The sequence below is a fragment of the Rhinolophus sinicus genome, linkage group LG07, assembly GCF_036562045.2.
Source record: "Rhinolophus sinicus isolate RSC01 linkage group LG07, ASM3656204v1, whole genome shotgun sequence".
NCBI lineage: Eukaryota > Metazoa > Chordata > Mammalia > Chiroptera > Rhinolophidae > Rhinolophus > Rhinolophus sinicus.
The window spans coordinates 25,677,784-25,702,240 of NC_133757.1; the positions used below are offsets into that span (position 1 = coordinate 25,677,784).

Here is a 24,457-nt window from a genome sequence, read left to right on the forward strand (position 1 = left end):
TCACGGTGGCCAAGATATGGAAATAACTGAAATATCCTTTGATAGATGATTGAATGAAGATGTGGTACATACAAACAATGGATTATTACTCAGTCATAAGAAAAGATGAAATACTGCCATTTGCAACAACATGGATGAATCGAGATTATCATGCCAAGCGAAGTAAGTCAGACGGGAAAAGCCAAGAACCATATGATTTCACTCATATGTGGGATATAAAACTGAAAGCAACAAATGAACAAGACAAACAAACAAACAAAAACTCGCAGGCAACTGTATGGTGGTTACCAGAGGGAAAGGGGGGTTGGGGAGAGGTAGAAAAGGATAAAGGGGGTCAAATATATGGTGATGGAAGGAGAGTGACTTTGGGTGGTGAACATACAATGCAATATACAGATGACGTATTATAGAATTGTACACTTGAAACGTATGCAATTTTATTAATCAGTGTCACCCCAATATACATAATAAAATTTGTAAAAAGGACATTGGGAGAATATAGAGTAGAGTTAGATTGAAAACAGCTGGAGGGATTTCTGGAGGGGAGGAATTAAAATGGAAGATATTTACACTTGCTTAAAAGCTGGGGAAAGAATAAGCAATGAAAGAAAGATTGTCAGAGTGGTCGTAGGAGCAGGTAATAGGTAGATCAAGGAATCAGAGACCAGCCACTATATGAGACTTGCCTAAATTCAGGTGAACCTTGCTCTGCATAAGAGATGTGACCCCTTCTGTTGTGATCAGATTAAATAATGTATAAGTGCTCTTCTAGCCGTAATAGCCCTTGACTCCTCTAATCAAGGTTTTAATTGAGGAAGCCCTTTTGACATCTACTAGGATCCTCTGATAACTCTGAAAAATAAAGAATGCTTTGCTAATATAAATAAGTTATTCATCGATGTGTCTGCTCTGCCTGGTTAAGGTTTCATACTGTTTTATTTTCTAAAGAAAAGGAAGGGGGTGTGGCCTTCCTCAGCCTTTCTAAACCAACTGACGTGAGCCATTCGATCTTGAGGATGGATCCCCCTGGCCCCAGAAAGATCCTTCTGGCAACTTTGTGAGTGGCGCATGGGAAGTGGGAGTGACGGGTGGGGTGCCAATTGGAGGGATGAATATCTTTGTAGTAGTCCAGGGGAAAACTAAAGTGGGTCTAATTCCAGAAAAACGATGGCGGGAATGCAAAGAAAGGGAAAGAACCGTGCTTCGGTCATTCTGACACGGACTCAGCTTCCTCCCCTCCGACAGCCTCCTTTGTCTGAGCCTGAATGTCCCCATGCACTGCGTGCCATCACGGAGGCATGTGACTCCAATGACTGGCTCGCTGTTGACCACAGCCACCTCCTCATCCTCCTAAGCACAGAGATAAATTAATTCCCAGCCTCCCTGGAAGTTAGGTGTGGCTGCAAGACTGAATGGAATGTGAGTGGAAGGGTGATAAATGTCATTTATAGGCTTGGCTCATAAAAACCAGCCCCTCCTCTGTGATCTTTCCCCTTCCACAGAAACCAAAGGAGCCGCATGTTGAAGATGCAGAACCACACGTTGGAAACAGCCTGAGTCCCTGCTTCACTACCTGGAGGAAATCCACCTGCTGATCAGGAATACTGTCTGGGACTTGACTGGGCAGGAAATAAACTTCTATTCTATTACGCCATTAAGGGTGCTGCCTTACGTAATACGTTCCCATTTACTCTTGGCTTTTACCCAGGGGTTCTCAAAGCAGCCAGAGTGGGAGGGGTCAACACCCTTTCTAACCCCAACATTATCCTGAGCCCTAGGATACTCTCCTGGCTCTGGGTGACTAGGGATCTGCTTCCTGTCCTGGAGAGTGTTTGTGGGGTCTTGAGGAGTCGCTGAAGGACGGTATCAGACACGTCTTATATGCCAGAGCCCTAGTTTCCCAGATCGACTTAGAGCACACACATCACAAACTCATCTGTCATTGGGGAAGAGTAGGATTTAAGGCAAGGCAGGGTCTCCTGGCTCTCTCGATGCTTGGTGGCTCAGTTGTGAAGTACCAGAAAGCTCTGATGGAAAGATGGCCCATTGACCTAGGAGCAGAAATCCTGGCCACATGACCCTGGCCACATGACCCTGGAAAGTCTTCCCTTCTCCAGTCCTCCATTTCTTCAACTAGAAACTGAAAGGTTGGAACTAGGTCTTTGCAAAAGCCCCTTCCAGCTTTGACATTCTAGAGGCCCTATCAAAGATTACGAATGCAAACGTTTACAGGGACTAAACATGTAAGTGGGCCAGGTGGGGACTGTAGCTAATTAAAGAATGCATGCCTTGTCTCAAGAAAACACCAGATCATGGCCACATGAGAATGTGTGCCCAGGTTGCAAATCTGACTTTTAAAGAAAAGCCATAAATCCAGGTTTTCTTAACATCAAATATCCTGATTTTCAAATGTTTCCAATAAATTTTTTTTACAGCTATAAGGACTAAGCAGATCACAGAAGGCACACCTGTGAGCCAGAATCGTTCCTAAAGCTGCCAGTTTAAGACATCTGAAGGATTCCCATTGCTGGGACCCTTGGACCAGAGCTAGAGCCAGGCTCCCAGCCATTCCCCAGCTACTGAACATTCAGGAAGCTGGCAGGGGTTTTCAGCCAAGATCCGTGATACTCTGTAATCACGCTCCCAGAACACGGACACACCTTTCTGAAAGGTCACAGCTTCTGTGTCTCCTCTGGCCAGTGCCCCTTGGGCAGTGCCTCAGACACCTGGCTGCTCATCCACTTCTCACCTTCCTCAGTCCTCCCCTGTCTCCCATCACCATCCCCAGCCTGCTGACAGCTGAGTGAGGACAGAGCCAACAGGCATTTCACGAGGAAGAAAAAGAAAATCAATGGTGAGATCTGCTGGCACCTACTTTCAAACTGCAGTGTAATAGGGAGGGAGAGGCTGCCAGGAGGATGGGTACACCAGGTCCCACATTTAGGGCCTGTACACCTGACAGAGCGAACCTGGCAGAGGTGGGGGGCAGGGAGCAAGCAGGTGAGTACGCCCAGGCTTGGCATGCCTTAGACACACAGGACGCCTCATCGGGGCCACATCTCCATCCTCATTAGAAACAGCTAATTCCGGAGGATGCATTTGAGACTCAACTCAGGAATCAGAAGACTCAGCTGATGAGCCAACACCATGCTTCCTGGCTGGGCTGTGGAGGATGAGTGAGAACCATGAGTCACAGGCAGCCAAGTCAAGCCTCAGGAGGGGAACCTAGGCACAAGGCCTCCCTGCTTCTCAGCCTAAGGCACAGCCCAAGCCCAACCCATTGTCTGCAGTTGTTAATTCCATGCCTCAGTGATCAAACCTCCAAATGTCTTGCTTGGATAATGCTACTCGGGTGCATTTTAAAATCTCTTAGGGGCCAAACGCCACCACTTGGAGAAGCCCCTCCAAGCCAGGCATTTCCTAGCTGTCTTTGGTCGTCTGGGCAGACACTTCTCCCAGTGACACACATTTGCTGAGGTTTGTCACTCAGGAAATGGGTTCATCACAGTTTTCCAAATGAGGTCAGTGGATCAGACAGGAGCCGTCGTCCCTCCTCTGAGTTCCTTACACACGCCCCTCCCCGAATGCTAACTCCTAAACAGAAATCCGAAAGCAGAAAGGATCCAGTTTCCATGCCTTCCACCCAGGGATATGGGATATCTGATCTTTCTCAATTCTCTCTCTTTCTTGCTTGCTTTCCCTCACTGTCTCTCTCCCTCCCTCTTTTCCCCTCCCTCCCTCTCCTCCTCTCCAAACACCTTCTGCTGGAGCTGAGGACTTCCCAATCAGAATCCTACTGGAATGGGCACATGAGGTTTTCCTTCTCTCAACATTAACTCATTCCTAACATTAAAAACAGCCTGGGGAGAATGACTCACTCTGCAGCCCAGATAGTGTGCACATCCTGTGCCTTGGCAGAGCTAAGGCTTCCTCCATCAGTGTTGCCATTAGAGTCCACCCAAGGCCCAACTGGGAAATGGGCAATGTTTGCTCTCAGCTCTCCATCCCTTCTGGGCATCCTTCTGTCCCTCTGCCCTCAAGTTGACCCAGCCAGGCCAGTCAGGAGGCCTGAGTCCCCACACTCCAGCCCTTCCTGAACTCCTTTGCACCTCTTCCCCATCAAAGCCTCATGTCAAGACCCCTAGTGCTCTCCTATCTATTGGGCAATACTATTGACTAATTGATACACCTGGAAGCAGCAGAAAAGTCACTGGCCAGAGAGGCAGAAGACTCAAGTTCTAGTACTAGACTTGCCACTTTTTAGCCATATTTTCTTGGATAAGTCTTAGCACTCCAGTTGCATCATCTGTAAATGAGATAATGATGCCTTCCTTGGCTCTGTCACAGGGCTCAGGCAAACTTCTGAGCCTCAGTTGTTTTTATTAATTGAGGATAATAACACCATCCTTGCCCACTTCACAGGGCTGCTCCAAGGCTCAAAGGAAATCACGCATGTGATAGTGCTTTGTACACAGTTAAGTGCTAGATTCACAGAAGTGTTATGAGGAGAGCCTCTCCCGGGGAGAGTCACACATGCAGCCTCCTGGAAACACTGCCTTAACCTGGAGATGTGGGCCTACTGGTTGGAACCTGGGAACCACAGCAGACCTGAGAGGGAGCTATGCTGGGATAGGTGGGCCTCTTGGAGTCTGTCAGATCGCATCACAATATGGCCACCTTCTCTGCCCACACTGCGAGCCCAACTCTGCCCATGTGGCTGAAGTTTCCCCTTCCTGCCGAACACCAGCAGCCTCTGCTGCAGTCTGGAAGCCCTGTCTGGGAGGTGACCAGCTCCTTGGCCATTTTTCTTTTGTTCTTCCTGCTCTTTGCTGTGTCTTTGACACTTTCTGAGCACTCTGCATCCCTCCACGCTAGAAACCAAGCTGCACGAGTCTGCTCAGGGCTTGTTCTCTCACAGGGGACAGGGGGCAAGCTCTCCCAGCTAACCCTGTGCCTTGTCAGAAAGCTGAGTGATGCCAAGCAACAGCACCTTGCTCTGTGGTGGTGACAACAGCAGAATAACAACAATAACATTTAGTATTGATGTCATGCTGTTCGCCAGGATGCCCAGAGGCACTATATAGAATCATTCAAAAGCCTCTGCTGCCCGTGTAGCTTGGGTTCCAGCTGGGCTGGAAATGGGGAAACACCACAAAAGAAGTCAACGTCAGGACCAAAAGACACTGGTGCCCTGGGTTCCGCTCTACAAATTCAAAGAAACTTTCAGCTCTACTGCTGACACCCTATGTGAGTATCAAATAGATCCTCCCCTTCTCCACGTGTTACCTTTACCACTTATTAAGTGGGAACATAAAGAGCCCTGTTTCCCTCATGTAATGAGGGAGTAGAGGAGGAAGCCCCGATCTCTTAAGCATTGCACATAGAGTCTGCCTTCCGCCAACAGGTCCCTTGGTTCAGCTTTCAAGTCCCTTGAAGGTGACACATCTAGAGGCACGCCCTGAAAAAGGAAGCCCTTCCCATCAAAAACAGGAGAAATGTGGACACCCTGGTATAGGAAACTCGAATGGGCTGAATAAGCAAGAAAGGGTGACATGCAAACGTGGGGCTTGGTGCAGGCAGCTCATTACAACCCAACCATTTGGGGTTTGGGCCTGAGGATTCCTTGTCCTCCTCCGACCCCCCGAAGGAAATGCTGCTGTAGTGGGAGGTCTGTCATCCCTTTGCCAGGTTTCTGGGCTCAGAAGCTGGATGGCTGCACCACACAGCAACAGCAGCCAGCCGCATTCCCTCTCCTAAAACAGGCGAAGGCTCATTTCTGACCCTGTAGGGACGAGGTTTCAGGATTGGCGGTCCAGGGGGAGGGGAAACCCCAGCCGAGGCCCCGGAGCAACCCTTGCGCTAGTGCCAACAAGTGGCACGGACAGCTTCAGGACTTAGATAGGGAAGATTGACACGCCCGGGATGAGATGGCTGTTATGAGAAGCCTCTCTCTTCCACCCTTCCACTCGGATTTCCACCCCTTCCCGCAGGACCCTACCCAGGAAACCACCTCATCCCACCCTACCCCTCCCCCCTCGTCCCCCCACCCCGATTTCCTTTCCCGCCCAGTACGCCCCTAGCGGGGATCTGTTCCCTCAGCAGTCGGGCACTGCCTGAGGGCCGGGTGCTCGCCCCCTACCTCGGTGGCCATGTTCCGGGGGCGCTGAGCGCTCCGAGCCTGCAGAGGGGCCAGTCGAGGGGGGGCTGTCCACGGTGCTGACTCGGGGGGTAGGTGGGCTGGCGGCGACAAGATGGGGCTCGGGCGCTGTCCGCGGTGCTGATGCGGACGTCGCGGGCCTGGGCGCGGGTAGGCAGGGGGGTCCTCCGCGCCTAGGTCCTAGGGACGGCGGCTGTGCTGTCCGCGGTGCTGATGCGGTCCAGGCGAGGCCGCGCCCGAGGCTCTTCGCCGCGGGATCGCCGGCTGCCACTGCTCCTGCAACGGCCGAGTTTAAATTTGACAGCGGCGGCAGGGGTGGGGGCGGCGGGGGAGGAGGGGCCAGGCGCCTCCGCGGACCGGAGGGGGAAGCGGCGGCCCCCAGACTCCGGCGCCCGCCCGCCAGCCCGCCCGCCCGCCTGAGAGGATCTCCTCCCGGGGCCGGAGGCTCCGCTCCCGCCCCGCCTGGAGGCCCCGCCTCTCCTGCCTGCCCTTCCCCCTAGTAAGAGTGCCTGGAGCTCTCGCTCTCGCTGCAGCCGCCTCCGGGGACTGACAGAACGAGGATAGGCCGGCAGGACGGTTCTGGGGCAAGACAATCCAGCCTGCAGAGGCTGAGGGTCCTCAACTCGCTCACAGGCCCCCGGCTGCGGCCTGTTTACCTTTCCTACACCCCTCCCCCACGGTGGCCCAGGCTGCCTCTTCCGTATATTTTTTTCTTCTTCCTCTCCTGTTTCTTCTCTGTGCCCTCCTCCCCAGGCTTGCATGGACGTTCCCTCTTCTACCTCTCTCCTTTTCACTGCCTTGAAACCTGTTAGCTAGAGGAGGAAGCTGCAGACCGCAGAGAATCGTGTCCTTTCTTTAAATACGCCCGCATTTCATCCCCAGGATACCCTAGGGTCCCTTCTTTCAGGAAGTTCCAGAATTGAAGCCAGTCTCTTCTTGCTGCTCTTCCTGGCCCTGGCCCCACCCCTCTTTCCTCTCTCCTCTGAAATCCCAGAGTTTACACACACAGCACCACTCAAAAACCACAAGCAGATGGTGCCAAACTGGTATGCCCACTCTCTAAGGATGACAGGTCTGGCCCTGGTGCTGCCTCCACATTTTCCACATCACGCCTTCTTACCAGATCACTTATCTATTTGCTTAATAAACAAAAAGGAAACATCAACACAGGTGCCTTTTTACACATCCATAATATCCCTTGTTCTCTTTGAGGGGAAGCTGGGTGTGTCCCTCAGCCGCTCACTGCTGCCTTAGGGTCAAAAACAGCAACCTACACAAAGGGAGAGGTGGGCAGCCAGGAACCTGGGCTCTGACTCAGACTTTGCTGGCTGTATGACCTGAAGCAAATGCTTCACATCTGAGCTTCTTTCTGTAAAATGAGTGTTGGACTTCACTAGACTATTTCTAGAGCCCTGTCTTCATTTTTCTTCCCTTCAACCTTTTATTTTGAAATTTTTAAACATACAGAAAAGTTGAAAGAATAACACAACTATACTGTCCACCTAGCTTCAACAGTTGTTAACATTTTGCCATATTTGCTTGATAGATAAGATGTAGAACACAGAGATAGATTTGGCTAAATTACTAGAAAGTAAGTGATAGATATTGTGAGACTTTATTCTGAAATACTTCATCATGCATTGCCTAAGAATAAGGACATTCTCCTACCTAATCACAATATTATTATCACACCTTTAAAGATTTCATATCATCTAATATTCTAGGATAGGTTATTGCCTGTAAAACACATTAATAGCAATGACCCCTCAGAACTTGCCCCTAGAACCTTTCATTTTTAATAGCTAACATTGATTGAGCACTTACTATGTGCCAAACCATCTACTATGTACTTTTATTATTCCCACTTTACAAAGGAGGAAGCTGAGCAAGTTGCCCAAGGTCATGTGGCATGCGAAGAGGAACGGAGGCAGGAGTCAAACACAGGCCGTCAAAACCCAGGGCCTGTGTGGTTGATCTTCCTGACTGTACTGCCTCCCTCCGGCATCTGCTAGACCATAAACTAGCAGAGCAGTAACTGCTTCTCCTGTTGCGTATTCCTAGATGAACACATTGAGTCCCCGAGAATATATGACATGCCAAAGTAGTTCAAGGCAGATGTTTTGTTCCACCTTAGAGTTTAACAAATGATTTGGCATTGAGCACACTGAAAAGAACTGTGTATCCCATGGTGGTTCACTGGTAATAAATAAATACATAATCCAATGATCTCTATGTACACCTCTCCCGGTTCCTCACACTGGATTTTGATCATATTAATTGGACAACCATCTGGAAACCACACTTTTCACCCGATGACAAGAGACCTGGGTAAGTTTGTTTAACAAATCCATTCATTCAATTATATTTGTTGAACAAGTACTATGTATCAGGCACTCTTCTAGGAGCTTGGGATACAGCAATGACTAAATGTATAAAGATTCTGTTCTTATTGAACTTACATACTTATGTATGTGCCAAATATATATATACACACATTTTAAGAAAGAAAAAAAAAACTGTATTACAATTATGCTGATGGTAACCACTTTGAGCACCTCTTGCAATTGCAGAAGTCAAACGTGATTTGCATTCATCTTTTGTTATTGGTATATATTATTACAATTTTAATACAGCTTTTTCCTTTCTTAAAATGTGTATACATTTTTTGGCACGCTCTGTATTGATGGGGGTAACCATCAATAACAGATTGGCAAATAGTATAGAATACGTCAAAGTATGATCATTCCTAGGGCGAAAAGTAAACTATGGTAATGAGAGAGAGAGTGTGTGTGTGTGTGTGTGATGGTATTTTAGAAAGAACAGTCAGGGAAAGCCTTTTTGATAAAGTGAAGTTTGAAAAGAGGCCTGAAAGAAGTGAGAGAACTCAACATTCAGATACCAGAGGGAAGAGTGACAAGAATTAAAGGACAGAGTACAAGGGCCCTGAAGCAGGACTGAGTTTAGCATGTTCAAAGAATAGCAGGGAGACCGGTAACTAGACTGGAGCGGGCCAGGGGAAGAGAGAAGGGAGTGAGATCACAGAGACAGCAGAAGCCAGGTCCTAACGTGTTTGCAGCCCCTAATAAGGACTTTGGATTCCATTCAGCAAGTGAGATGATTTAAAGTAGGGGCGTGGCATTATCTAATTGCAGTTTTTAAAAGATTATTCTGGATGCTAGGATTGGGGAATGCAAGGATAGAAGAAATAAGACAAATAGAGAGGTCATTAGAGTAGTCTGGGCAAGACATGGTAGTGGCTTAGACTAGAGCAGGAGTAGTGGAGGTGATGGAAAGTGGCCAGACCCTAGATATAGTTTGATGGTAATACCAACAGGAGCTGTGGATAGATTGGGGGTATGGTATGAAATAGATCAGAGGTGACTCCAAGTTGTGAAATCTGAGCCACTGGAAGAAGGAGCTGCCATTTACTGAGCAGGGAAGACTAAGGGATGAGTAGGGATGGAGAATACAGAGCTTTGGATGTTTTTAGTTGATGTAGGTTTGAAGCTTGATATGCATCTAAGTAGAGTAGGTAGTTGAGATTCAGGGGAGAGGTAGAGGATTGGAAATATAACTTCAGGAGTCATCAGCACGTGAATGATATTTAAAACCATGGGACTCGATGAGATCATCTACGGAGTGGGTATAGCTAGAAAAATTGTCCAAGAACTGATTCTGCGCACTTTGTTACTTGCAGGTTGGGAAGACAAAAGGAGACTGAAAGGAGTAACCAGTGAAGCAGGAGGAGACCCAAGAGAGAGTGGTGTCCTGAGCCAGAGCCTTACCAGCTGAGCTCAGTGCTGCTCACATGTAGAATAAGATGAGGACAGAGAAATGACCACTGAACTTGGCAGTGTCAACAAAAGAATATCCAGCCTAACAAAAAGTCTTGTAAGAGTTTGAGCCAAACTAATGATAACTACTGGGAAGCAAAAGCTCAACAGATTGAGAAAATGCTCCAGATAATGGCAGTTTTGCAGCTTATTTCATACAATAGAATCAAAGGAGGAGTCGTAAGGAAAGTTACATGAAATTCATTGGTGATAGATGAGGGAGGTGGGAGAAAGCAAAGCAGGGAAATCTCTGCGATTGGATAAAAAGCAAAATGGAGACACATACTTCCTTTACATTGGTGGGTACAGGATAGTTAATATTTACAGTACATGGAGATGGTATGTGGGCAACAAGATAATGTGGTCTTGGCAGTTGTGCCTTTGAGGGGTCTGGAAAAGAAAATTACTCTGACATTTCAAAGGTATCTCAGCTGCACAAAGATATTTAAGGAAGCTACAGGCCTAGGACGTGACTATCCATCGTGATCGTTTTTAGGGATTTTTACGTTCACACCATCCTATGTAATTACTTTCGGCCTCTGGGTTTGTAATGCCCACCATGGGCGCCTCCCCTAAGCTTGTCAGATTTAGTATGTGGCCCCTTTTTCACACACAGCAGCAACAAGGTCACTGGTGACCTTGATAAGAGCTGTTTTAGTGGAGTGTGGGGATGAGATCTTGATTACAGTGGGTTCGAGAGTTAGAATGGAGGAGAGGAAGCAGAGATACTGAGAGTATAGACAGCTCTTGAGAGGCATTTTGCCGTAAAGGGGGAGCAAAGAGTAGCATGGCAGCTTGAGGGCAAATTAGGAGCAAGAGAGGATCTTTTAAGATGGGAGACATCAGGCCTCGTTTGTGTGCTCATAGGAGTAATCAAGCTGAGAGGGAAACATTGATGGCTCAGAAAAGACGGGATTAATTGCAGAAGCAAGCCCTTAATTGGTCAGCAGAGAGTGGTATCTAGAGCACACATGGAGGGGATGGCTTTGGAGAGGAGCACAGAGAATTTTCCACCACAGATACCACGGAAGAAGCAGAGTAAATGACCACACATGTAAGTTAGGAGATTTTGTAGTATAAGCAAAGACCTGAGCTCTGCTCCTTACTGCACTTCAACTAGCCAGAGATTTCATGCATCATGACGTTTCATCACAAGTTCATTCAGCCGCTATGTATGGAGAGCTTGCTATGGCCAAACATGGTGCTGGCGCTTTCCCATGAAGCCCAAAGAGAGTTCTCCTGCCCATTGAAATTACAAGATTAGGACTCTAGAGAGAAACTTGAGATCATCCACGTAAGTATGAATGATCCCTTTTAATATCCAGCTTCTCTGACTGGAGAGCCTTTAACAGCCTCAGTCTTTTATCGCTATGTTGCCTCCAGGGTTATTATAACAATCTCAACAGACCTCAAGGCTTGCAGGCATCAAAGTGGAGGCCAGGGGGAAAGATCCACGTTCAAGTGGGGAGAGCTTCATATTGTGCTGACTCGAGGCTGTGACGGGATCCTACAGGATGGAATGTTCCCACACTCCAGTCACTGGGACTTGAACTCTTGACGCAAGAGGAGACGCTGAGATTTAATCTAACTAATGGCTATTACCCACCTGCCTTGGGGCCAACCCATGCTCTGCAAGAGCATAGCTGTTTGATGTTTTTGTCATAAATGAATGAGTTCGCCCACAAAATAACATCAAAGATCCACTAATGAATTCACTGTTATCACCCTCCAATCTACAGTTGCACTGGAAAGTCTCCCCCCACCCAAAAAAAAAAGGAAAGACCACAGAAAAATAAACCAATTGAAATATTTGGAAATCATGATATCTGGAACGAAAGGAGAGAAAAATGAACTACAAACTGCAGAGGAGACAGGGAAAAGGCTAGCAAATATCAAAGAAATGAAGAAAAAGCAGGGGTGACAGGGACATTCGCAGCACTTGGGTCTAGAAGGAAAACAATTGCATGAGTGGGAGATTGTGGTCTGGAAAGTTAAACGGTGTCTTCTGCGGGCAACTGCAGGACTCCGAGGAAGCGTGTGGTAGGAAACACTGTCCCTGGAGTCAGGTGACATAGGTTTCAACCTCTTGCTCTGCTATTTACTATGTGATCAACAGCAAGTCTCAATCTCTCTGAGCCTCAGTTCTCTGATCTATAAAATGGTGGCAATAATCCTCCCTCCCCAGATAGGATCCCTCCAGGCATGGGAAGCTTTCTCTAGAGGTTACCTGACTCTTCTGAATCTGGTTTTTCAAGAAGAAAACAGGAAAAGATTTATGGAGGTGCCGTGCTGGAGATCTTCCCACAGTGAAATCTCTTTCAGGCCCAGCAAGATTTCCTAAAGCACAGAAAAGATGAGCAAATATGCTTCATTTAGCTGTGTGAGCAGTTATTGAACACCTACTGTATGCCAGACAGAACGATGACCATGGGATATTTCCAAACCCCCAAGAACACCAAAATGCAATCAAGTGCTGCTCAGGCTCTGATAAGGGCTATGGTGGAGGTAGTTGCCTCAGAGTTGGGGTCCAGAAAAGGCTTTACAACTACATGACATTTGAGCTTGGACTTCAAGTACTAGTGTCATATCCCCAAACAGCAGATAAAGGGACAGGTGTGCAAAGCCAAGAAGGCATGAAAGTTGCCTGGAAACGCAGAGCCTCTGGAACCTCAAACTCAAGAAAGCAGCTACCAGACAGCAACAGGGATGATTGCGAAGGCCTCAGAAACATGAATGGAGGGAGATCCACCCTAAGAATAGTACCAGAGCCGGCAGACCATGACACATGTCTGGAAATGGAGTCTCTAAGAGGTGACTAAGCTAATGAGAGGTCGCCTCCCTTTCTTAACGTCATTCATAGTCTCTTTTCATCTCTCTTCTCTCCTCTTTCTCTCTCTCTCTCTCCTAGAGGAAGTGGAGTGGGAGGCAAGTTTCTATAATTCACAGCTACCCCAGGAGAAAGTGCAGCTACAGGGATGACATCAGCCACTGTGCTAGAGGCCAGCAGAATCCCCAAAGGCACACGCCTCTGTTCTAACAGTGACTTCAGTGGCACTCTGGAGTAGCAATCATCAAATAATTGACTGCAGGGTCGCACTTCCATACCAAGAAAACTGGCAACAAACTCACCAATCACTTCAAACCATAGCCAACTGGGGGAAGACTGCAAGACTTCTGGCTAAATGATGGAAGTTCTCTGAGAAAGCAAACAGGAATGAGCACAAAGGGTAATAGGTGCTTATAAAGCATCGTTAATTATGAGAGCCAAAAGGGATCATGGAGTTCAAACCAATTTCAGCTGCAAAACCTTTTATTCAAACAAAATCTTTCATGAAATTCAGATATATAAAACAAATATAGAAGTTGATTTGGATGAAGGGAGGCAGAACTTACCTATTCCATCACCCTCTTACTCCTTACAGAAGCCCCTAAGACACGCCTTCATGGGCCACCTAGGGCTCAGTAGAATGTGTTGTTTTTTTTCAATCATCAAAGTAACACATGCCTATGATTTTGAAAATCCAAACATACCAAAAGGCTTATAATAAAAGGCAAGAGTCCCCTGCCTATTCTATCCTATGCCTTCATAGCTTCAGTCATTTTTCCCCTAGAAGAAATGACTTTTCACTCTTTGGGCCGTATCTGATTTAAATTCTTCCGATAGTTTTCTGTACATTGCTAAATGGTTATTCCTGTAGTTCTGCTTCTTGATTTAACTTTAGAAACCTTGCCCTGTTTTCCACAGTGACAGAGGCCTTAGCTCACCCTGCCACCCTCACCTCCTGATATAGTTACAGCACTATCTGAATGTTGTCAAATACATGCAATTAGTTTAAAGTTCCAACTAGGGAGAAGGTCTTATAGTGAAAAACAGAAGGCCTGTCCTATCTCTTCCTTCTCTCTCAGTCTCCCCATGCTCCTTCCTACTAAGGTAGGCTGGCTCAGGGGACTTCTCTATTCAGTTTCCCTTCTTGTTTCTTTTCTGTAGCAGACACCACATTTTCTAGCAACAATATCACTTACTTATTTATCCTTCTGCTTATTTTGTCTGTTAAATTGTAAACTTGGGCAGGGATCTTTGTTATGTTCCCTGGTATTGCAAATGCCTAGAATAATGTCTGGTTCAATAAGTATTTGTTGAATTATTTAAGACCAACTTCTCTGGAAAAGGGAGAGAAATAAGCAGGTTTCTTTGAGATTGTGTTAGAACCAGTCATTACACTGTTCTGTGAGAAGGAATGAATATAAATGAAAATTTTATTTGGTGGATTCAAAGTTCTTCTGGATGATGGGGGAGGTGCTATAATAGATAAAGACCTCAGTTCAGACCCACTTACTGACTTTACATGTTGGTCCAATTGCATTGGAAAGAAAGCAGCTATTTGCTTAAGTTGGTGGAGGCTGGGTAGGAAACGAATGTTGAGGAGGTGGCCTGTGTGAACGCCAATCTCCCAAAGACAGCTCCTGCTGTGGAAGGAGAGGCAGCAGGGTGCCTCCTCCAAGGGTAACAGCCACCATGGGCCCCAGAGCTAGAGGCCGTTAGCCAAGGGCTGAGCACTGGGTACTGGTGGGAAGGAGAAAATGCCATCCCGAGCCAATCCCATAGTGCTGGGATTCAGCACTATGAATCCCACCTTCCAGGTGCATCTCAAAGCCCATCAGCCCCAGGAAGTCTTTCTGGAACCACCCCGCTCCCAACACAACTTTATAGGCATGTCTCATGGCTTTTATCTTACCGTGCTTTGCGTGGTAAACTCCTATAGAGCTTTTGGAATTCCTGCCCATTAGCCAGGTCACAGGGCAGCGTCCAGTGATTGGAATGTTTTCATCATCTTCAGAGTTCTGCCAGCCCCTTCTCCATTCCCTGCCTCCATGTCAACGACTCCTCCTTCTGGGCCCCCTGATGTTTCTCTGTATCTATGGCTTCCTTAGCTAAAACGTATCAGCCTCTCTTCACCAAGGACATGACACCCTGGGCTCCTCTTTCTCCTGGGTCCAGCCCACCTGGCCCCTGCCTATCGCTCCCAGCCCCTTCTCCCCACTTCTCTCCTTCACACCCTCCAGGCCAGCCACAGCCAGACTGGACTTCTGCTTTTCAGTCCCTCAAGTGTGCCATGCTGTGTATCACTTTTGAGCCTTCCTTCATATATGCTCTGCCTGGGATGCTCTTTCTCTCCTTGTCACTTGGATAAATCTCTTCAGATCCCAATTAAAAGTTTATTTCCTTGAGTAAGTACAGTTTTTATTTTTTTTCCCTACATTTCGTTTGTTCTGACTATATTTATTAAAATGTGATGCTTTGTTGAAATTATAATAGAAATCTGAGATTTGTAAAATTATGAAATAAAATTTACTTCCTTGGGGAAGCCTTCCCTGGCATTTTAGCTATAGTTAGGTGCTGCTATTACGAGCACCCTATACTTGCCCCGCCAAACAATCATACTTTCTAAAATTTAATTGTCTGTCTTCCCTATTAGACCATGAGCCACTTGAAGGCAAGAACTTTGTCTCCTCAACTGCATTCCTAGTGCTCAGAATAGTACCTGGGACATAGTAGGTGCTCAATCAATATTTGTACAGGAAGGTGTGTTGACTTCCAGGAAAGGGAATGTCTTCGTTCAGTCTTTGTTCCAACCTTGAGCCTCAGTCAAGGAGAGGCATGGTTCCAAATATAAAGGACTTTACAGTCTTATTCAGGAAGCCACTGTGACACCATGACACAGTGAGCAACTGACAGATGCCCCAGTGACCCATAGAGACAATGAATGCTATGGGAAAGCTAAGGAGGGAGAGGTCCCAGTGGTCTGGTGACTGGAGTCTTCCCCTGGCCCAAGGGACAACAGGAGATTTCTGAAAGATGAGGTGTTTGAAACTTAGAGGAGGAGGACAGGCAAGGTTGGGCAAACGGGCAGCTGGAAGTTAAGGAAGGGGAAGATATCTCTGAAACAGCAAACCATTCTGGCTGATTTGAACTATTCCATAGAGAAACCAGGCTGGAGCCAGATAATAAAAAGCCATTAAAGTGAGGCAATGGGAGCCTGTGACAGAGCCAAAACAGTGAGGGCATAAGGAAAGCAATGTACTGGAACCGGTCACCTGGGAGCACTTCAGGGATGGCTTAGAGGAGAGGAGCTAAAGCAGGAAGAACAGGAAGGAAGCTCTTGTGCTAGACCAGATGGTGTGAGTGGGAGGCACATGGGTCACTGCCTAGGAATGAGGGTGAAGGGCCAGACTCAAGAAACATGGATGGAGTCGCTACAGGCTGCTGCTTCTGACTGAGTACATGAGGTGAAGAAGGGAGGGGTAGACAAAGAGGGTGCAGGACTGTCCATCCATCTCCGTGGCTGGGAGATGTCATGGTTAGAAAGCACAAAGGCAGATTCAGTAACTCTATACATGCCAAATGTAACGGATAGGAGAAGCTTCAGTGATTCTTTTTTTGGACTAAGGGGACAGTGCAAGACTGTAAGTTAAGACTTGGGAGGTCTCTCTAGAAAAGTAATAGTAGGTGCCATAAGAATGGGTCCCTTGACCTCGAGAGCCCTCTCCCAAAAGAGCTATGAGGAAAGGACCAACTATTTAGCCTTGGGCAAGATGGTGCGATTGAAGTCAAAGATACCTGGGATCAAGTCTGGTTGTGTCACTTACTAACTGAGTGGCCTTGGGCAACTGATTAACCTCATGGAGCCTAGCTTCCACATCTGTAAAGTGGGGATGATAATAATACCTAAGTTGAAGGATTTTTGTAAGCAGTAAATAAAATGAGCCCCTAGAAAGAGCCAAGTTTGACTACTAGTCTGTAGCAGGTGTTCAGCAAGGGCAGCTCATGGTGAGAAGAAGTCATTTCAAGAAGAGAGGACGGCAGATGGAGACCCAGGACCCTGGGGTATTCATCACAGAATCCCAAGGAGGCAACGCCCTCTGGAAAGGTGGGTGAACAGAGTCAAGCATTATTGAAAGTTCAAGAGCAGATGGAGTGGCAGGAATTACATTACTGAATCTTTACAGAGTACAGTTTGAGGAGTACAAAACAAGCTACTGAATAGAATAACAGAAAAAAAGCAAGAGAGAAAAATTCACACAAAAACATACCTATCAATCAGATGTTTGGGCTGCAAAAAGTTATCCTATTAACATGATTTGATCAAGATACATTTAATTAACATAACTAAAAGCCTGGAGTGTGGGAGTCCATGATTAAATCGATGGGTCAGCCATGTTCCTAAGAAGCCAGGCTTTTTCCATCCTTTCTCTACAACATCCTAAACACATTTGTTTCTCATCCTCAGACTTATTGCCTCATAGTTTCAAGACGGCTGCTACAGCTCCACACATCCTATTTTCATATATAAACATCCATGGCAAGAAGGAAGGGAGAGAGCTTACTTCCTTTTCTTAACAAGATAAATCTTCAAGAAGATCTCCTAGAAGCCTCCTAGCAGACTTCCTCTTATAGCTCATTAGCCGGAACATGGCCACTTCTAGCTGCAAGGGAAGCCACGAAAGTATTTAGCATTTTCAGATTCTATAGAAGGAGGGAACCAAGGAAGAAGAGGTTGAAAATAGTCAGAGATTGTGTATGTGACCAACATTTTCTGCCAACACAACTCATTTACAAAATCTGGAAATCATAGATAGAGGGATACTGAAGAAGATTAAAAAAAAAAAAAAAGGCAGGGAAAGAGTGGGATCATAAAGGAGAAAGAAAAGGACCAGGTTTGAGAGAAGGGAACGGTTGTATCCTTCTGTGCCACAGACAAAAAGGGTACAGGTGGCATGAAAAGAGATTCTGAAGAGGAAAGAGTAATTAACCTCAGCCTTAGCAAAACCAAAAATGTCTGCTTTGGGGAATACACTAGAAAATCAAGAAGGAACACAGTGAGATGCCACCTTTTAGATCAGAAAAACTTACAATGACTTACAAAGCAGGCGCTGGGCAGGCTGTGCAGCCACACGACTTCTGTACTGAGGATGGGAGTAGCAGCAGGCACAGCTGCTTGGGAAACAATCAGCCTGATCCCATACCCTCCCAGCAATTCCACTGCTGGATTACACCGTTCCGGGGGGGGGTGTTCATTTATGAACAGGAATGCTCATAGCAGCAATGTTCGTAAAAGAAAAAACACTGAAAACAACCCAACTATTCTTAGACTGGAGAAAGAATAACTAAATCAAGATCTATTCTTACAAAGGAATACTATACAGCAGTAAAAATATGCACAAATTTCAGAAAAATAATGTTGCATTAAAGAGGCAAATGGCAGAAGAATATATATAGTATGGTTCCATTCATACAAAATTCGAGGGCCAGCCCAGTGGCTCAGGCGGTTAGAGCTCCGTGCTCCTAACTCCGAAGGCTGCCAGTTCGATTCCCACATGGGCCAGTGGGCTCTCAACCACAAGGTTGCCAGTTCAACTCCTCGACTCCCGCAAAGGATGGTGGGCTGCGCCCCCTGCAACTAGCAACGGCAAGTGGACCTGGAGCTGAGCTGCGCCCTCCACAACTAAGACTGAAAGGACAACAACTTGACTTGGAAAAAAGGCCTGGAAGTACACACTGTTCCCCAATAAAGTCCTATTCCCCTTCCCCAATAAAAGTCTAAAAAAAAAAAAAAAAAATTCCAAAACATACAAAAACTAAAACAATGTTACTTAAGTATATAAACATAAATGGCAAACTATTAAGAAAAGCAAATATATACCTATATATACAAATTTAAAGTGGGTAGCTCTAGGGAAAAGAAGGGACCAGTACACAGGAGACTCAAAACAGAAGGCACCGTTCTTATTCTTATCAAGTGGGGAGTACACAGGTGTTCAGTGTGTTCTTATTCTTTTTACTTTACACATATTCCAGAAATATTACTTTCAAAGCTGCTGAATAATTAATTAAAACAATTTAAAGATAAGCAAGAAGAGAGAATCAAGGCGAGATGAAGGCCCACGTGCCAGCCCACAGTGAGGGCAGAAGCTCCTCCCGTCGTGTCACTGTTTGGAGCCTGCAGAGCTCCAAATGGGCTTGTTATGGCTGAAGTCTGACCAGCTCTATCTGGATGTCAGTTGGAATTGGGAGAGCCCCACATTTGGGAGAGGGAGGGATTGAGGACAGAGGTAGGATGGAGAGAGAAAGAAGGTATGAGACGTTTTTCCTTGAGGAACTAGGGATGAAAATAAGAATAATAAGAACTGCTCCCTATATTACGGAAGGTTTGCCCTGTGTTTCCCCCAGATCTCATCGAAGCCTCCTGACAAGCTTCTGAAGGCAGAATTATGACCCCCATACCTCCACAGAGAAAACAGAGCCTTAACTAAGTTAAGTAACTTGCTCGGGTCACACAGTGAGCCTGTGGGAAAGCCGGACACTTGCAACAATTCATAAACTCCTCCAGGTCTGCTCTGCCTCCCCCGCCAACCTCAACTCACGCCATCCTTCCTCTGGGTGTCTCCTGCCCAGAACTTTGCACATCTTATCCCTTCTTCCAGAAATCTGCCTCCCCATAGCTTTCCCTGACAGGGTTCTCACGCCTTCAGGTCTCAGCTTTAATGCCACTCCTCAGAGGCACTCCTGAGCCACTCACTCCAGGTGGCTCCTCTTATTCTCTTGCCTGGACTCTGACTTTGGTGCCGCGTGCTTCACCTGTTCACATCCACCTATTGCTTTGCTTGTTTTTTGTCTCTCCCATGCACTAGAACATAAACTCCTTTAGGACGGGGATGATATGCTTAGTCTAGGTCTGACCTGTAGCAGGTGCTTAATAAATGTTTGTTGACTGAATAAAAATCCGGACCAGGGTGGTGAGAGGAGGCTGAGAGGGGAGATATGAAGATATATTTAAACCCACTTCCTGCTCAGAGAGGGCTCTGTCCATCCTCTATGCCTAGGAGAGTGTTTGGTAAACCTTCTCTGCCTTCAGACTGGTATCTGGGCAGCCTGGGTATTTGGAAAGAGAAGACACTCCAGATGGTCCTGTTATTGGCAGCCTGAGCACAACTCTGCCCAGTGGGGAGCTTCCTTCCTCTATCTGCTCTGAATGAGATCTTTCCTGACTGCGTCACTGGGTTCTTGGCAACCACCATTCCAGAAAAATACCCTGAAATTAGAGGATGCTCAGAGATGAAATATCAAAAACAATGCAGGAACAGGGGAAGTGGAATAATTATAACAGATGAAAAGACCCACACTCTGGGCTTTGCCAAGTTAAGTGGAACAGGATAATTGCATGTAAGACTCTAACGGTGTGAAGCCCTCCAAGAGAGGAGCAGCACAGCGGATGACACGAGAGGGTGTAATATGTGCAATGGAATCAGATGAATCCCTGGGAATTTTAGGCTTACTGGCAAGAACTACCTCTTCCCAGTGAAAGCTTTGAGGTTGGGTAGCACTTTCTTAATGGAAGGAGTGGGGTGCTATCTCCTAATGGCATTTAAGCCCATCTTAAGTGAAGCCTAGGAGAACTCTACAAGCATGGTGGCCTCATTCCACAAGGCTGGGGTCAGGTGTGAGAGGAAGAGGTAATTATGGCAGTGTGGTGTAATGGTTACTTGCACAGAGAGGGCTGGATTCCAGTCCATGGCCCGGTTTGTGGGGCACAGTGGAGAGAGCACGGGATGAGTCAGAAACCCAGGTTTGAATCCCAGCTCAGCATCTGACTAGCTGTGTGACCTTTGACAGGGCATATATAGTCCTGAGGGTGGCTCCAGGAGGTGCTCCTAAAGGAAGAGGACCCTGACCCAGTGGAGTGACGAGTGCTGCCCTCATCCCAGGCCTGGACTCAGCCCAGTGACCTACAAAGAGCAGGGATGCACAGGCCGTGGAGGCTTTGGCGAGGCCTCAGAATGGGGATCCAATTGGGTGGGAGGGTTGTAGCAGGGGCCCTGCTCCCAGAATCCAGCTCAGGCCATGCAGGCACTGGGCTACTTTGGGAGCCAGGAAACTGCTTCTGGAAAGAGAGGGCACACAGGCTACCAGCCATCCTCCTGACCCAGACTCACTGAGTTTCCTGACAGGGAGGGAGCCCTGAAGCAAGCAGAGGGGGCTGTGTTTTGGAATAAGTGGGAAGCCTGCAGCTCCTGGGCTCCTGTTGAAGAGACAGGAGGGATGGGGGAAATGCCTGTCCCAAGAAGCAAGATGAGCTTGCAGGCCCTTGGTCACGGGCCGGCCACACCCAGCAGGGGAAGGTGGGCACAAGCTACCCTCTATGCACCAGAGATGATAATGTAAAAATAACAACACATGTTATGGAGCACCCCTTCTGGGCTAGGTGCTGGGATACAGCACAAAACAGACAAAAAGCTCTGCCCTCATGGGGCTTCTAGTCTAATGGGGGTGACAAGCAATAAGCTATATAAATACATAGTATGTTAGAAGGTGATCAATGCAGAGAAGAAATATAAAGGAGGGAAAGGAGGGGGGGAGTGCTGGCGTGAAGGAGGGAGAGCTTGGCCTAAGACCTACTAAGGCAGTGACATTTGCGTGAAGACCGGAAGGAGGCTAGGGAGTCAGCCATGTGGATACCTGAGGAGAAGCATCCCAGTAAAAAGAAACAGCAAGTGCAAAGGCCCTGAGGCAGGAGTAACCTGGCATGTTCAAGGCGTAGCAAAGTGTGGCTGGAAGGGAATGATGGAAGGGGAGCGGCATCGGACACATGGGGAGAGCGGTTAGAGGAGGGTCAGGTCATGTCGGGGCTGGAAGACTATTACAGAGACTGGTTTTGGGGAACTCCTAAGGCTTATGAGCAGAGGAGCATGATCTGCCACATGTTTTAACAGACTTACTCTTGCCTCTGTGTTAAAAATAGACCAGAGGAGAACTGGGAAGCCCAGCTATTATTGCTATTAGCGTCATCATCACACCAACAACAATAGCAACACCAGTTATTAAACCTGTGTTGGGCCCAGTGCCACCCATTCTATTTTCATTGCCTAATTTAAATCTCACGACACCTCTGTACAAAGAAAGGGCCTTATTTTCCCCATTTTACCTCTGAGGAAACAGGCTCAGCCAAAGTCCGAAAGTCACACAGACACCCCTGTCCCTTGTCGGGCCCCGCTCACCCATCCAGCCCTGTCTCTCGCACCCTGACTTCTCACCTGCACCCATCCTCCAGCCCCACAGAGCTACTCCCAGTTTCCCTTACTTCAAGCACCCAGGCTTCTGAGCTTTGTTCATATGCTGTTCCAGCTGCCTGGAACTCTGTTCTCACCTCCGAACTGCCATGTGAATTCCAACTCACTTTTCAGGAGACAACTTGAGCTCTGCCTCTTTTGAGGGCGGGGGAGTCATCTCTGACTGCTTCCAGCACGGTGGCTCACACCTTCCTCCCCGGAAATAGGAGGCGTTGTAACCATCCTGCAGCTGGCCTCCTGAGCACCAAGGTCAAGGCCAGGGGCTGGTGCCGATTCACCTCCGTTTCCCCAACAATCAAGTTGGCCACCACGTCAGCCTCAGGTTCAAATCCTGCAGACACTGTATTGGGTTATCCTAGGATATTTCAAAGTTCTCCAGGGCAATTTTATGCCGACTCACATTTCTTTCATACATGTACACTTACACGAATATATCCCTGACCTGAGATCGATTTATGCAGAATCTTGGACCGATGAGTGCCATCATGTTTAGGAGAATGATGCTCCTGACAGGGAGTGCGTCACATAGAGGGAGGCTTGTGCACTTTAGACTCAGCCAAACCCAAGTTCCGACCTTGATCTGCCTCTCACTGGCAGGTGACCACGGTATGTCACCTGGGCCTTGCTGTCGTCATCTGTAACCCAGAGCAAAGGACATCTCCTCTCACGGGTTTCGTAAGAGCTGGAAATGACAAGTGCCGTGCCTGGCCTTAGGCATACCCTCCGGAGGTGGCTCTAATGCTTCCTTGCTCGGCCCTGTCCCTGATCCAGGAGTGTCTTTAGAAGTGTCCTGGACACTAACACTTCACCACTGTGCTTTTGGGACGCCTCATACTCCTTGGGGACTTTTGTAGTAATTAATCCGGAATCCCCCTTCTGGTCCCAGGCCTAGCTCTGAGGCAGAGGCCATAGCTTCCTGGTGGCTCCCCCCAGCCCTGGTCCCTCATCTTGGAGCCCCCGCCATGCGTGGTCCCTAGCCTGTGCCCACTGCCTGATTATTTCCACACGCTCACTACTTCCCTCCCCCGCCAACTGTTTCGGCTCCGTTGCTGCCAGGCCTTCCTGCCTGATTGGCCAAGCCAGCCACGCTTCCAGCAGATGCCAGGAAATTAAAGGCAGGAGGGACAAGCAGGGTTCCCTTGGAAAGTAAGGAGAAGGGAGATGCCACAGCAACAAAACAGGTCAGAACAGTGTTAGATGCCAGAAACTAGGTGAATATACTGGCTTCAGGTCTTTCCAGGTATTATAACATGACTGCTCAGGGAGGACTTGAAAGTCCAACTCCTTCATTTTACAAACAAGAGGCCCAGAGAGGGTAAGGGACTAGCTCAAAGTCACACAGTAAGTGAGAAGGAGCAGGGGATCTGACCAGAGCTGCAGACTTGCCTGGGGCCATGTTCTTCCTACTGCACCAGGCTCCCCCTCGTTGGAGCAGAGTTTGAACTGGAGCAGCTGACAGAGCAGTGTCTTGTTGAGACCCTCTGGTTCTGTTACTCTCAAAAGATACCAAAACCCTTGTAGCACAGGAATCCCCCAATTCATGATGCCTGACATCTGTTTCTTCAATGGCCTCCAAGGAAGCCATTGGTCCAGGTTCTGTGACGGCTGCCAAGTCAACTGATTAAGCCTCATGTTCATGGTCTCCTGAGGCTGTTGTTTGATCTTCATCTATTGTCACCACATCATTGCCAAGTGCTCAAAACTTACACATTTAGGGTCGGGGAAGCTGGGATCCTCTCAGCCCCAGCCCTCTGAGGTCAGCACCACAGTATCACAGAGCTGGAGGCCAACACGGGGGCCATGCTGCTCAGAGACTCCTAGCCCCTCCCCGTAGGTTGGGGGACTTGGGGTTCCGTATTCTTGACAAACTCCTCCAGGGATGCTGAAGCCCTGCCACGCGGGGAACTACTGAACTACAGCTTCTCACTGGGTGGGGATCCCTTCCTCCTCCGAATCTTTACAGAAGAGCATTCATTCAGAGACAGGGAGCTCACTACCGCACAAGTTACAAATGCTCTAGCAATAAGAAGACATGCCAAGCTGAAATCAGCTTCCCAGGTCCTAGCCAGCCTTCTGTGGTGACACCATCAAATGCCTCTGCGTCTTCAGCAACAACAATCACACCGTTTCCCATTGCCCTTTAGATCCCTGGCCTCTCAGCTGCTGCCCTTGGCCCGGAGGCTCCCGTGTCCACCTGGCTCTTACTAGTGAGAGATTCTCCTTGTGCAGCACACGGGGCTCCAGATGTGGGTCACTGCTCCTCCTCCTGGCCCTCACCCCCAGCACATACCCATGTGGTGACTGCGGGAATGGCTAGGCACTCATCCACACTACAATGTGG

The 24,457-nt window shown here is 47.7% G+C and overlaps 2 protein-coding genes across 12 annotated transcripts in view; one reads left to right on the top strand and one right to left on the bottom strand.

The window, feature by feature from the left end:
- CRTAC1 (cartilage acidic protein 1) overlaps window positions 1-1,572 on the top strand; it is a 152,207-nt gene extending 150,635 nt beyond the window's left edge. The window contains exons 15-16 of the mRNA XM_074339248.1: window positions 949-1,057; window positions 1,503-1,572. Of these exons, the coding sequence (XP_074195349.1) occupies window positions 949-1,057; window positions 1,503-1,557 (164 nt within the window). The 3' untranslated portion in view covers window positions 1,558-1,572. The remainder of the gene's footprint in view (window positions 1-948; window positions 1,058-1,502) is intronic.
- Window positions 1-24,457, bottom strand: part of GOLGA7B (golgin A7 family member B) — a 32,450-nt gene that overhangs the window by 6,776 nt on the left and 1,217 nt on the right. For 3 of the 11 annotated variants that reach the window (XM_074339258.1, XM_074339256.1, XM_074339259.1), the window contains exon 2: window positions 6,140-6,433. The exons of 1 other annotated variant lie outside the window; for it this stretch is intronic. In XM_074339258.1, coding sequence (XP_074195359.1) covers window positions 6,140-6,151 — 12 coding nt within the window. In that variant the 5' untranslated portion in view covers window positions 6,152-6,433. Of the gene's footprint in view, window positions 1-6,139; window positions 6,434-6,813; window positions 6,829-12,217; window positions 12,328-22,223; window positions 23,008-24,457 lie in introns of those variants that run through there. 7 more of the 11 variants (XR_012498473.1, XM_074339251.1, XM_074339253.1 and 4 more) reach the window with 5 other exon arrangements.